We start from the raw sequence: 14352 nt of genomic DNA on the forward strand, positions 1-14352 counted from the left end.
TCCTCTTATGATGCTGTTGGTTTTACAACATCCACTATGGCACAAAACTCGCAAGTTAATTACTAGGAAGTATTGTTACAGAAAAGGAGTAAACAAGCAATGCAGGGGGTTGTTGGGGTTTTCTTTTGGTTTTGTTTTTTGGGTTTTTTGTTTGTTTGTTTTTAAATGAAACATCCCCTTTACTACCAAAGAACAAAACCCAATGCCAGAGACCTAGCAAAAACTCTGGAAGTCTGAAGAATTAAAAATAGATCCATACAGCTGAAAAGTGAGTATTTGGAATAAATACCAATCCCGGCATTCTGTGATGCTTCCAGTCTGACGCCCTAACTCTCAGAACTGTAGCGTTCTGTTTTGGGAGCCCGTCCTGTGATTTGAAAGTGAAATGCGCAGCGCCACACTTGCTTATCTAAAGAACGAGCTCTGCGCAGCAATAAGCGCCAGACACCTGATCCTGCCAGAATCAGAAGGAACAATCTAGCAACCAAGAACTCGTTTCACAAGAAGAATAAATATGGTTTTATGTGAATTTAGTAACGCATTTCTTTAAACGCGAGCAAAGGAGGAGTCACCGAGGCAGGAGAGCAAGCCACGTACCAGCAGCCTTCGCGAGACGCTGCTCTCCTTGCTTCCGTAGGAGCAGTTTGCGGTGCTGTCTGGAGGGAGCAGCAGAATATCAAATGCAGAATATACACCGAGTTTGAAACGCACGACGACGACAATCTCTGGCCTCAGCAGCAATCGCAATGGTTGAAGCTGTCTGCGCTGCAGCTCAGCAGCACATGTTTTGCATGACGTTATGCCCTAAGCTACCCTATTTTAAAACAAACCTTTGTGAAGTTATGGTCATGGTCCAAAATTGCTTCTACAGAGGTATCATACCTTGATTCACTGTGCTTTTTCTCTGCTTCAAGACCTACTCAAGTCAACAGATCTTTTCAGCTGAGCCTCCTCTCATGAAATAAGATCAAATTTATTTCCATTACAGTTCCAAACTGCGTGTTGACTAGACAGAGGCCAAGCAGCACAAGAGCACCAGCACAGCTGGAAACACCAAGGTGTTGGAACCACAGCCAAAAATTACTTCTACTTGCTTTTGGGGGTGGCAGTGGTGGTGTAAAGATAGTTCTTAATTGTGTTTGAGATCAATGGTTTCTTCTTCTACCTTAACATTCAGGCCTTGTCTGCTCAATTATGTAAATTTCTTACACCAAGCATGCAATTCCAAAACTTGAGTCATGTCGGCAGTTACGTTGGCACTGCAAACGGACAGCTATTTCTTCCAAACCGGTGCCATGGATTTTGTGTTGTGTCCGCTTTCCGCACCTCCTGTCCATCCCAGCTCTCGCTCTCATGAGGGAAGTGGTAAGAGCTATTCAGAATGGCCGAGGGAACTTACCCGACTCCTGACACACCACCGAGAGAGCACATGAAGGTGGTCTCCACATGGCCACCGGGAATACAGCCTCAGACAGGCACATGACGAGCGTACCATCCCCTACCGAAGGTTTCCCAGCTACGAAACAAGGCACCCCAGTTACAAGTCCCATCAAAACCATACACAAACCCCACCTCCACGGCACACTTCTGACCTGATGATGAATCGGCAGCTGCCACCAGTGGCAAGAGCTGAACAAACCAAGTCTGAAATCATGCTACAGAAGTCTAAAAAAATAAGACGTTGCCACAGCATGGCACAAAGTACTGTGGCAGACAGATGAACCACCAAAAAGATTTGTGCCTGGCCCTGCCGAAGCAAGAGGAAAGACACAAGCTGTAGCACGCAAGGCTCCGGTGTTACGACACAGGAGCCTTTGGCCCCTGATGTTTTGAACGATTCCATGAGCAAAACCAGTGAACGTGCGCCCTGGGAACAGGGCTTGGAGAGAGCCAGGCTGGCACGTGCTCCCATCGCCACATGTGCCAAACGCCTTCCGAGAGGAGGAGTCACTTCAATGTACGCGTCCCAGTGAGACCCACTCCCAGTTCTGGTATGTCAGCGGGAGAGTGCAGAAAAGGCTTTGCCTGTAAAACGTTACCTGACCAAGCACCAGGGGAGGAGGGGGAACACCACCTTTAAAGAGATTTATAGAATGCTTTTTTGGACACAAGACCAGCTTTGAACAAAACCCAATACTCCACATCATAACAAAAAGGAAGCAGGAACACTATAAAGATGAAACCTAACTGCCTATATAATCTATAGCATTACATATACAGCACAATAATTTCAGCACATCACAGCAGTAAGGATGCTGTTATTATTAAAGCATAAAAACTTCTATGATCACACACAGGCAACAAATTGTGAATATAGTTACAGCTAAAGCATGGGCCAAAACCAGAAGTCTTAGACTAAGTTTAACACTAGATTTATTTATCGAAAAGATATGGGAACTCTCTTCCATTTCCATAAAATAGTGCTATAAAATCTAAGGCAATCTTTCAGGTAGTGGAAAAAAGGTGAAGATCACAAACTTAGGAAAGTCTGAAGTTCTGCTTTTGATGAAAACATAACCTTTCAACTTCTTCAAAGTAATTTCAAGAGGCTTTCAGTAAAGCCAACATAATTCAAAACACAAGCGCTTCCTTCCAATGTGCTATTATAAGAAACTTTTGCAATTTCTCAGTTTTATTTTTATCCGTCCCCCCTTGCGGTATTACATACGCACAATCCTCCAAGCATATAGCTGGCAACAGAAGTGGTTGAGTCCAGCTGATGGGAGAATCATTCGAGGCTGCTGGATACGGTGCGTATTTGCAGATTTCTCTTGTTCGATAAAACTAAAATTGCACATCATGGTCAGGCTAGTTAAATGCTGCACTAAATTACCTGCGGAGGATACTGAGTACTTATTGCTAAAGGGTTTTAAGACAAGGTTGCAAAATGGTGTTCAAGTTGAGTTGATCTTGCCTTAGGGCAGAAAAAATAAACAAGATGACCTCTTCAGGTGCCTTCTAGCCTTCTTTCTATAAATATTTAGCAGCACATTATTCGATCTTCAAAGCACTGTTTGAACATTAGCTCCCTAATAGCTCTAATGCATTACTTCTGTTTTCATTCACACGAGGTACTGCATTTGATTTAAGCCCAAGTCAGCTGCGAAGTCGGAGAGAGGGATCCAGATTACTGCTTCCAACAGCGGACAACTCGATAAACCAGCAAACTTTGGTTTCAGCAGCCAGCAGGGCCAAATCTGCCTTGCACGCCTCCTGTCACTGATCCGCTGCTAAGAGCATTGCAGGCCATGTTCTGCTGGCTCACACACACAGCCGTGCCTCCTGCTCTCCCTCTCTCCACCCCAGTACCTACGGCAGGAATTCTGCTCCTCCCTTCTCCCACGCCGCACAGGGTGGCTCGGTTTGGGCACGCTGGGGTAAGAGCTGCCTCTCCAGTACCCACTCAAGAGGCAGAGAGCAAGCAGCAGCGCTGATCCCGGCTCCTCAGGAGGGGAGGCAGCAGGGCCAGAGTAACCACCCCGACTCCATTCATGCAAAGCAGAAATTGGCCAGATAACCTTCCTGATACCGACTTTGGTATGAAGTTACAGCCCCGATGTTGCAGAGGGCGGCATCTAACTGCGAGCAAACCAGTACCTTTCACTGGGCGCTGAGTGGCAATGGCCTCGCAGGGAGGCGCGTACTGGGAAGCTCAGCAGGAACGAGAACCCAAGTCTCCAAAGCTGCTTCAGCTGCACAGGGGATGAGAATATCCTGTAGCACAGACAACGTGCAGCAAAGGCATTTTACTGAACACACACACAAGCACACAGAGAAACCATGCTGAGTTTCGTACCTGAATACAGAAGACAGAGTGACCTAGCAGCGAAAGGCAATTGCTAGCGCAGACAATGGTACGCTGCAGTCTCAGGCAGGCCACTGTCAGCTGGCTTTACTCCTTCAGGAGAAAAAAACACCAGGAATAACGCCTACTTTTACAGAAGCATTGAGTTTCTATTCGCTACATACCTACCAGCGCTGCTGAAAAGTCCTCTGCCCAGCAGCAATCCACATCAGTTTGTGCCGAGAAAGACCGAGGACACGCACAGACTGTGCCTAACGCTGGGCAGGGGTTTGGGAGCGCCCAGAAGTACCCTGGAGGCTGGTATCAGAAACCCCCCAGGAGCACGGCGTGGCACCAGAGACCGCGCTACAGAATCCAGAAGCGACCTCCCCACGGTGCAGCACCAAGTCAAAAATGAGGCTGCAAATATTAGAGCACCACAAGAAAACAGCACAGGAACAGCTTGGGGTTTTTTTCTTAAAAAGGTAAAGCAAACAAACTAATCTGAGTTGCTGTTTGTACTGGTTATTTTACTCTCTTTTCTTCTTTAAATGAAAGAGCACAAGGGTCACACTTGATATTTGGTGTTTCAACAGTTAAACATTATTAAATAGTGGCTCTTTGCAGTGCAATTTTGGCAGGCAAGCACTCAGAGTAAGTAGAGGAAGAAAATTCCCAGACAAACAACAACAAGTGTCTAAGATGAATGGTGCTGCCTCTCCAGCTCCTACATTAAACACCCGGCAGATATGGAAAAGCTCTTTTAAGTAAAGTGGGTTCAAGTTAGTCAAGTCTACTTCACACGATAAAACAGTTGGCACATACCAAAACAATACTGCATATTGTGTATTTCACCATATAAACTTTAATCTCAACCGATTTAGCATAAAATTGATGTTATGTATTGCAGCTTTATAGATTTAAAAGAAATTACAAGCTACACACCTCACAATGCATTTCCCAGCCCTGGTATACGTGTGTTTTACTCACTTTCCTTAAACAGCAGCCTCAATGAGGATAACAAGGGAAAAAAAAAAAAAAAAAAGTGATACCAAACTCACCTTCACAAAATTACCTGGTGTCAGTCTTGGAAAGCTGTGTGCTTGCACTTTTATAGAAAAATCAATCTCCTGAGAAACATTAATGCAGTGCCTTGCTCTCAGAGGCAGGAGGCGTCTCACCCAGACTTGTACCATATGGGAACGAAATTTCACAACTGGAGAGACATCAGCTACTCACAAAACAAAAGCACTTGTCACATACCCTGAACGTATACAATACACGCAGCATATGGGATATTAATAAGCCAAGCTTGAAAGCCGACAAAAATATTTTCAGGCCCATAGGCACTATTTTGGCATCAACAAGCGGCAGCGTTAACCAAGTGACTGGCTTCATTTACTCAGAAAGTGCTTCAAATATTTCAAAACCCAACGACAGTTTCCAGCTTTGGTGGTATCTATTTGGGATTTGTCAACACCCAGGCACCCGTGGCAGGGACCACCTCGGGCTGCTGTCCCCAACAGCTCACGCAAGCACGAGGGGTTTGCCAGAGGGGGCTGAGCGGCACTTGGGGCAGTTTGCCCATTTCTTGTATTTTGTATGTTAGGCAGCAGCAGGTCTCATCACGCAACACACACGCTCACTGCTCCGGAGCACAAGCAAAATGCCTGTTAAGACAGTACGGATTAAACACACACTCAGCTTGGGGCATTATTACTATTTTTTTAAATGTTAGTCCTTAATATTTTAAATTATTGATAAATAATTCTGCATTAAATCAAGAGTTTCTATATACAAAGTCCTACGTGTGCCCACACGTTTTCTCATCCTTCTGATAGCCACTCGACTTAACTGGCTGAAAAAGCTAAATTGGGCGCTCGCTATTACCCTCCTGGTGCGAGCGGGACCCAGGCAGCAGCTGGCGCAGACAGCCCTCATACGATCCTGCGCTACCACCCAGACGCTGCAGCACATTTAGGGCAAAGTTAGGTTTTAATTTTAATGCAGCCTTAAGTGTTGCGTGTTCTTTTGCTCTTCTGCTGCATTTTTAGGCTCAACCACCACCGTGCTGCTCGAGAGGGAGGAGAGGAAGGCAGAAAGAGCGGTTCAAACCACAGCAGGACAGCAGCGGACACAACCTAGAAAACCGTGAATGATAAATACGAGTTACTCACAAGAACTTGTGACGGTTTTAAAGCAGAGTGAAAGGCTGTACCAGACTACAGCTGGGCATGTCTTCGTCAAACTTTGGTTTTCTAGGTAAAAAAGTAGAATAAATGTATTCCTTTTAGGGGCCTGCAGGGTTATTTTTCTATAGGGATTACTCTAATATTCAACGTTCCTATTATTTTCTTTTCTAAGTTAAATTATCAAATGGCATCTTGCAAAAGTTAAAAATAATTATTTTCATAGAAACAACCACAAACCCTTTGCCTCTTGAGATCAGCAGATCTTAAATGAAGCACAACCTGCACTGCTCAATAGGCTGACAGGATGGTTCCATCAGGCCTCTCTCTTTTTTAATTTTTTTTTTTTAATTATTTTTTAAAAATGATCCTATATTATAAACATGCAAATCTTGACCTTCTGCGTCACCTTCATTGAATGAAAAAAGACAACTGAAAGTGACCCAATAGCAGAGCAAGTTTTAAACAGACAATGGAAAAAAAATCCCCCAGTAAGATCGCAGCATGTAGAAAATCTTATGTTTTTGAGAACAAATCAAAAACCCAACTTCCTGTAACTCCTGGGAAGCTTTGGCAGGTATCCTGAAGTTTGATCTTGCTGTCCGTGCCCCTTGTAACAGCTGCTACGTTTTTTGACCCTCTGAAACATAAGGTAAGCTGCCATCTTTATCAAAACGTATTAGTTTAAGAGTTTAAGTTAGCAACCATACAAATTTAATTTGGCTGGCAGACCGCTAAGCCCTGAAATTAAGAAACCGCTTCATGTGCCCACACTATTAAAATACAGATGTCACGCTACATTATATAAATGCAAGATACTAGTCCGATTAAAAAAAAAAAAACCAAAACAAAAAAACCAAAAACCCACAACCGAACTCAAATACAAACACTGACTTGAAAGGTGACCTCCTGCGGGCATCCACCACCATCACACGCATCCTCCTCCTCCTCGCCACTGAGCTGCTCAGCCCAGGGACAGCAATTTCCCACAAAAAAACTTGTCCTTTACACCTTCACTACGTGCGCTGCCAGTTAAGTTAGTATAAAAAACAAGGATGGAAAAGTCCCTTAAACAAAAAGATGAGCCTGCTTTCTGAGCCCGCATTTCCAGCGGGTAAAACCACTAGGAAAGCCCAGGGGACCTTTGGGGCACAGAGACACGACAAACTTCACTGAACGGCATAAAATGGGACCCAAGGACCTTCCTTTCCCTTATGGTGCTGCAAGAAAAAGTCAGGAACCAGTGACATTTGTTAATAAATCCCTTTACAGTGCTACCAAAAGCTTTAGGTTTTTCCTGCTGCTCTTGACCTAGAAAGATCAAGCAGCACCTATGCGCACACAGCTACAACCTCCTGCAAGCTTTAGCAATGAAATATGACAAACATTGGGCGTAACGAAGCCCTCTGCAGCACTTCTTATTTCATCTTAGGTAGCTGCACATTCCCTCACCTTCTGCCACCCCACAAAAGCAGGGAGCGGCTGAATATATCCTAATTTCAAGGCAAAAAAAAAAAAAATCTTAAAACGTCTCCTTTTTGCTTAAAGATGCTAACAATGACCTTCACTCTCACAGTAAATCCCCCGACTCTGGCCAACAGCCTGCTACAGAAGTTACTGCTATTCCACTAACATAGCGGAGCAGCCACCATTATTAATAGATGACTTACGGTGACGTTTCTCATTCTGCCCCTTTCTCGGATCGAAACTAGTATGACACGCCAGATGCCGCAGAAAGTTGAATAAGCTTTCCCTGAGACAAGGTGATGCTATTCACCAGTCTGAATTTAAATTAAAATACCCAAAGTAACAGTTGAAGGCTGTAACAATTCAAAGACCGTTCAGGTTGAAGTTCAACCCAAGACGCAGTCCTTTGTTAGCAGCTGACACCGAGGAGCAGATCAGGTTCCTGTGTCAGGGCCCGCTTTTCTAGCATCCCTACAAAAAATAAGTTGCACAATGTAATTACCTCTGATTTTCAAAACAGTACTTTTAAGGTCAACAATTAGCAATCGGCGGGGGGGAAAAAAAAAAAAAAAAAAAGATAAGAGCAGGACTGAGAACACTCGAGCCGTGTCACCCAGTTCACCCCCGAGAAGGCAAGGCCGGTAGCAGGAACATTTAGCATCTCTCTCGGTAGGAGTGGAGGAGAAGGAATGTCTGCAATGTGATTTGACTCCTCGCTGAAAACTAACTTTAATTCCAACCGACAAACTATTCTCCGTGTCCTCGCTGCCCTCAGCCATCGGGGGCAGCTTCATTTCTCAACTTTGATTCTTTTTTTTTGCCGTCCAAAGTGCTGTAAACAAACTTTGTCCTTCATTCTAGAAACTCGGAGCCGTGGTATTTCAAGGTCACCGGTGGTAGCAAAGGAAGGCCTAGCTCCAGCAACTTTAGCTGCTGCACCGCTCTGCCGGCGGGAGCCGTGCCGGAGCCCAGCCTGGCCCGAGTTGGGGTGACACCGGGATGGCAGGGAAAGCCCTTTACGCTGGAAAACTTCTAAGCCAAGACGCACTCTCACCCCGTTCCTCCGCCTGTCACCGCCGGGCTGCAGGGCTCCCGTGACCTTCAGTGCTTATTTGCGAATAAAAAAGGAAAACAAAGGGCTGCTTATGCTCCTCAGGAGTTCGGCTGGCGGTTCGGGGGTGACGGGGGCTCCGTGGCCCCCACCCCCGCCCCCCAGGAACCGTGTTTTCCATGGGTGCCCGCGGGCCAGCTCCCGGCCAGCCGGGCAGCCCCCCTCAAGGGCAGCCGGGGCAGCCCCCCCCCGGCGCTCGACGGCTGCCCGGGGACGGGGAGCGGGGCAGACGCGCTGCCATTTTGCGTGTGGCCCCTCCGGTTACCGGGCCCGGGGAGGCCCCCCGCCCCAGGGCGCGGCCCCGCGGTGCCCCCAGCCCTCCCCACCGCCCCAGGGAGCTCAGCCCAGGGCCCCAACCGCTGCCCGCCCTCCCCCCCCCCGCGGTGTTCCCTCCCCGCCGCACAAGGCCGGGACACCCCGAGGCCCGGCGGGCAGCCCCCCGCCACCGAGGCCTGTTCCCCCATCATCGAACCGGGCCGCGGCCGCTTCACCGCCATCAACTTACCGGGCCGCGGCAGGCCCTGCCCCGCCGGTCGGGGGAACGGCGGCGGCCTCCGGGCCTCCCCGCCATCCCTTTGTCTTTGAGCTGACCCCTGTCTGCCGGGACTCCGCGTCCCCGCCGGACCGGGCCGCCGGCCCCTTTAACAGCGGACGCTCAACCTACCCTGCTGCGCCCGGCGGGGCAGCGCCTATTGGCTGTACGCCGCCGGGGGGGCGGGGCGAGCCCCCGCGCGCCCATTGGCTGCCGGTAGGTAGCCAATGGGCGCGCGGGGGCTCGCCCCGCCCCCGGCGGCGCAACCTAACGGTCTACTTCCGGTTTTAAAGTTACCTTGAGAGGATTTCGAGTTACGTTCCAAAATACAAATTACTGCTAGAAAATAACGAGTTTACAGGATTTTAGAGAGAGCGGCAGAGGGAAAAAACAGAACAAAACCAAACCATACTACAAAGCACTAGTCCGGCAGATTAAATTAGTTTGGGTCAGAGAGCGAGGAGAGATTGATTTCAAAATGGATCTTCCTAGTGATTTATTAAATATAGTGGGTTAAAACGCGTCTTAAAAATAATAGTATTTAGAAATGCTTTATTCTCTCCCTGTGTCATTCCTCAGATAAAAGCAAGGGCCTCCAAGCTCAGCTGAGGACAAGCACAGGTCAGCTGGAGCGGCCTAGTCCAAAACCATCCCCTAATTTACAGATTTATGGAAAAAGCCTCGTGATGTCGCCAGGGGCAACCGCAGCAAACAAGGGGTGGTGACCCAGGAGCTCTGTTTTATGTAGGACGAGAGGGGAAGTCAACCACACACTCACAGGCTGTTCGCTCGGCATCGCAAGTTGAGGCTTTCCTTCACTTGCCTGCACTCAGACAGCTATCCAAACAAGGAGTATTTATTCCTAAGTACGTGGAGAATACTTTCCTCAACGAGTGTCTCAAAAGGCGACATGAAGAGTCACATTCCAGAACAAGTAGCCAGCATTATTGTTTCTTCTTCTGTGAGCAAAAGCCTGCCAGAGCTCCGGGCTCTGGACCCGGGCATGGCTCAGGCAACACGGAGCGTGAGCTGGCCCTGCCACCACCCCTCAGCCCTCACCCCCCAACACCCAATGCTGCGGACGTAGAACGAACTGACCCCACTAAAATCCAGCCCAGCCAAAAAGAATTCGCTTTTGCCCATACTGCTTTTAACATACAGCGCTTCACCGCTCACTGCGAGGCATTTTTTCCACTTTCTCGGCTCAGCCCAGGCAGACCACGTTTATGTGCAGGTATTTCCACAGCTCTCAGCGCCCCTGGGTTTCCAGCACAGATTAAACAGCCCCTCGGGGGATTTACCGGAGACCCACAACTCATCTCCCACCGCTGCACCTCGCGTCCCGCCCCGCTTCGCTCGGGCGCTGGGGCAGCCCTAGAGCAGCCCCCTTAAGGCTTGTGGAGCAAAAAGCCCTCGAGATCGGTAAAATACGGCACCACCAGCATGTGAAACCCGACTCTCCCGCAGCAAATCCCCTTGTCGGGGCCCGGCAGACAGGGCCTGCCGCCGCCGGGGCCTGCCTGGGAAGGCCCCCGCGCCCTGCCCTGCCCTGCCCTGCCCTGTTCACCGGCGGACTGGCGGCGCCTGCCCCGGGCGCTGCCCTCGGGTCCCGGCGCCCCGCCGGCCCTGGGCCCGCACAGGCCTGGCTCCGTCCCGCCGGGGCCCGGCCGCCGCCCCTCCCCCACCCCCGCGGCCGCGCGGGGAAGCGGTTCGGTTTCCTGTCCTCTCCCCGGTCCGCTCCCCCGGCAGCCAACCAGCGCGCAGCTCCCTTCGCCCGCCTCCTCCGGCAAGGGCCAATCAGCGAGCGCGGTGCGTCTCAGCCAATGGGAGCAAAGCTGGAGAACGGAGGGGGGGACCCCTCGGGCCGCCCCCGCCCCGCGCCCCCTCACGGGCCGCCCAACGGCCCCCCGCCACGGCCTGCCGCCCGCCCCCCGCGCACTCACCGGGCCGGCCGGCGCCGCGACCTCCGCCTCCTCCTCCCGGCGCCCGCGCTGCCTCCGGCCCGACCGGCGGGAGGCGGGAAGGAGGGGGAGGGAAGGGGGGGGCGACCGGAGCAGAGCGAGCGCCCAGCGGCCGAGAAACAAGATGGCGGCGGATCCGTGAGGCGGTGGTGCGGAGGCCCCGCCCCTTTCCCCCCGGGGCCCGCGGCACTGCGCAGGCGCATGACCCGGGGCTGTTCTCGCGAGAGCTGCGCTGGGGAGAGGCGGGCAGGGATGCGCCATGAGCCCGGGCTGGGGGGGATCCACCGGGCCGCGGGGCTCCAAAACCGCGACACCCGGGCCTCGGTGTGAGGGATTCCGGGTCCCGACCGTCTCTCGAGGGGGAGCCAAGCCCCTGGGTGCACCAGGGCCTGGCCCAGGCTGGCTCCGGCTTAGGCCTGCCAGGGACTGGGTTCCAGCAGGGCCTAGGCCTTAGGCCAATGTGGACTGGCGGGGGCCCGGGCCTCGGCGTGAGGGGCCCCCGCTGCCGGCCGTGCTTCGAAGGGGAGCCAAGCTCCTGGGTGCAGCAGGTCGTCCCCAGCCCGGGCCTTCCCGGGCTTGCCTAGGCATTAGGCTGAGGTGGGCTGGTGTGGGGCGGTCCCCTGGGCACAGAGGCTGCTGCTCCACTGGTGCCCTCTTGCCTGAGGCTTTGGATGAAGCTGTCGCTGAGTGTCTTCCCAGGTCCTGGCTCTCCCCTGCCTGGCAGCAGGGGAATTGTAGCCCGAGGGTCCTCCAAGCACCCTGCTGCTGGGGCTGGCAGCTAGAGCTCTGTGTCCCTCAGCCAGCCAAACCACGGTGGAGGAGTTCCTCCTCTGTTACCTTCTTATCTCGCCCAGGGAGGTTTCCAGCCCTGCCTGTCATGGCACTGAGAGCTGTCCAAGTTAAACCTCAGTGTGCTGTCTGACACTCTTCACACAGGCCCCTGATCTATCATCGCAGGGTAACGTTCTGCTACTATCCTGCCCGAGCTGGAGCCAATTCAAGCAAAAGTCTGTGCGCCAGTTCAGCCAGCTATCTCATTTCCCAGGGACTGTTTTTCTGGCTCGGGGACATGTTATACTGAAGCGTGACTCATGCTGCTTCAGTATTTTTCCCATGAAAAAGTGCATCCTGAAAAGTGACTCCCATCTTTGCTTCCTTACTGTCTTTCTGGTGCCCAAATTGTTTGCATCCAATTTACAACTAGAGAGGGGATTTGCCTGTCTGGTGCTTTAAATGTCATTTGAGATGGGAAAGGAAAGTCAGGTCCTGCGTGGCTGCTGCCTTCCCCTCACCCTTTCCATGGAGTTTACAAAATTGATGACGTCTACTGGTGAAGCTTCTTGTGCGGCATTTCGGTGCATGGTCTCTGCGCCCTGCACAGGAGAGGAGAATGTCCCTCCTGCATCCTGCAAACACAGAGGGTTCGGATCTGTGGTTTCTGTTGTGTGACATTTACCCAAATGCAGGAAACGGGACAAATTTCTGCATACGCTGCGGTTTCAGAGCTCGGCTGCCCTGAGCGCTACATGTTGGCACTGAAGTGGGAGAGATCTTGCCGCAAATTCCTGCAGTTTTATTGAAAGTCTTGCAACTTCATGATCTCAGAGCACTTGCAAGGCAGCCAAGAGAAATAAAAGTCATGCTAGTTGTTTCTTTTTTAAAATTAATTCTCACAGTTTCTAAGCTAGCCTCCTTTTGTTGTAACGTTTGAGGGTGATGATATGCAATGCTATAGGGCTCCTCTTCAAAACGACACATTTATAAATCAATTAGCCGGCACTGCTGCTGACTTTGCTGTCGGGCACAGCTGTCAAACCAACCAGCTGTTTTTCCTACTGGGGACCAGGCCCCACTCGAGGGGTTTCTGCATAATACCCTGCTCCTCCTCCTGCCAAATCCTTTTGTGTGGCGTTGCGCTGCGCCCGTGATGCTCCGTTTCCTCCCCACCTGCTCTCCCGGCGGCAATGGATGCATTGTCTGGAGCCGCTCAGCTTCCCCAAGAAGGATCGCAGCCATCTGCAAACACAGAGGTCTCTGTGTCAGCCTGCCCGAAACGCGGAGCAGCCAAGAAAAACAAGGAAAAAAAAAAAAAAAAGAAGAAAAAGCAAGCGCTTTTCCACTCTCTGCTTTATTTGTGCTTGCATAAATTTGTTTGTGGTTTGTTGAGTTTGCACTTAACCAGCATCTGCTCCCTGCTCGGCAGATTCCCTCCCGCGCCAGCAGTGGGACCCCGAGGAGCTGTGCTGCACTGACGGCACCCTGGGGGCAGGTTTGGGAAGGGCTGAATTTGTTTGACGCTTAAGAAAATGGGTTATTTGAGCAGAGGTGACATGCCTGGCCCTTCTCAGCTCAGTCCCCTCCCATCCCCCGGGACTCCCATTACAGCACTGAGTCCTCTGGACTCATCCCACATAAGCTGTTGCTTTGGGGCAATTATCCCCAAGCAAAGCAAAGTATAGAAAAGCAAAACCTGGGCATAAGTTATATATGGACACGGACACGCTGCCTTGTAGATTTGGGGGAAAACAAAAGGCTATTTTAAGGCCAGATTTTGGGGCCCGTTAGCCCTGCAGGCTGTGTCACATCTCCGTTCACACCTGATACCAGGCTCCAAACCTGGCTCTTGCCCAGCTTGCAAGTGCCACGTCCCACCTGGGACATCTCCCAGTTGGGAACCATCTATATGATATTTAAGTATATTTAATAGGGGTATTTAACATATATCAGTATGCCTGTACGCATACACACGTTTCTGGAGGCCCCGTAGAAAGCTTGTCTTCTGCCTTCAAAGACAAACCCGGAAGGATAATGTGAGACAGGAGAGATGATGGTTTGGGTGTTGCCAAAGGATCCCTTGGGAGACCAAAAGGCCGAAGGACAATCTCGTGGCAGCCCCAGTGCTGTGGGTCACTGGCAGCGTTTGTTCTGGGGTAGTTTGAGGTCTGAACTGGGCTCCCAGAACAGCACAGTGCTTTTACCTTCTCCGCCACAGACAGGAGCCCCCAACCAACCATCGTGTTCTCCCCAGTTCTCCCAGTCCTCCATCCCCAGGACAGAGACAACAGAAGTCATTAAAACCCCCCAGAATTATGGAATCTAGAAACCTTAAGAGCTGCAGAAGAGCCACTTGGAGCTGACACTGAGCCCAGCTCTAACTGGGAGACCCCATTTGCAGCTCCCAGCTCAGCGCTGGGATTCAATCCAGCGTGTTTGGTCCCGCTGCAGGACAGCGGGTTTCCCAGTGCCTGCAGCATCCCGAGGAGAAGCAGATGGTGTGCTAGTGCCTCTTTGCCTGGCTGGTGCCCAGC

At 51.0% G+C, this 14352-nt stretch overlaps 1 protein-coding gene across 18 annotated transcripts in view; it reads right to left on the bottom strand.

Annotated features, from left to right (window-relative positions):
• The window catches only part of NFYC (nuclear transcription factor Y subunit gamma), a 34827-nt gene extending 23645 nt beyond the window's left edge, over positions 1 to 11182 (bottom strand). Inside the window, exons 1-4 of one of the 18 annotated variants that reach the window (XM_054223456.1) lie at positions 4846 to 4984; positions 3797 to 3898; positions 3598 to 3692; positions 1400 to 1516 (exon numbers count right to left, since the gene is read on the bottom strand). In XM_054223456.1, coding sequence (XP_054079431.1) covers positions 1400 to 1481 — 82 coding nt within the window. In that variant the 5' untranslated portion in view covers positions 1482 to 1516; positions 3598 to 3692; positions 3797 to 3898; positions 4846 to 4984. Of the gene's footprint in view, positions 1 to 1399; positions 3546 to 3597; positions 3761 to 3796; positions 3899 to 4845; positions 4999 to 5961; positions 6043 to 7643; positions 7753 to 7774; positions 7912 to 8494; positions 8548 to 9056; positions 9215 to 10242; positions 10522 to 11026 lie in introns of those variants that run through there. The other 17 variants (XM_054223461.1, XM_054223458.1, XM_054223457.1 and 14 more) reach the window with 17 other exon arrangements.
• Positions 11183 to 14352: the final 3170 nt, after the last annotated feature.

The sequence above is a fragment of the Rissa tridactyla genome, chromosome 18 (assembly GCF_028500815.1).
Source record: "Rissa tridactyla isolate bRisTri1 chromosome 18, bRisTri1.patW.cur.20221130, whole genome shotgun sequence".
Taxonomy (NCBI): Eukaryota; Metazoa; Chordata; class Aves; order Charadriiformes; family Laridae; genus Rissa; species Rissa tridactyla.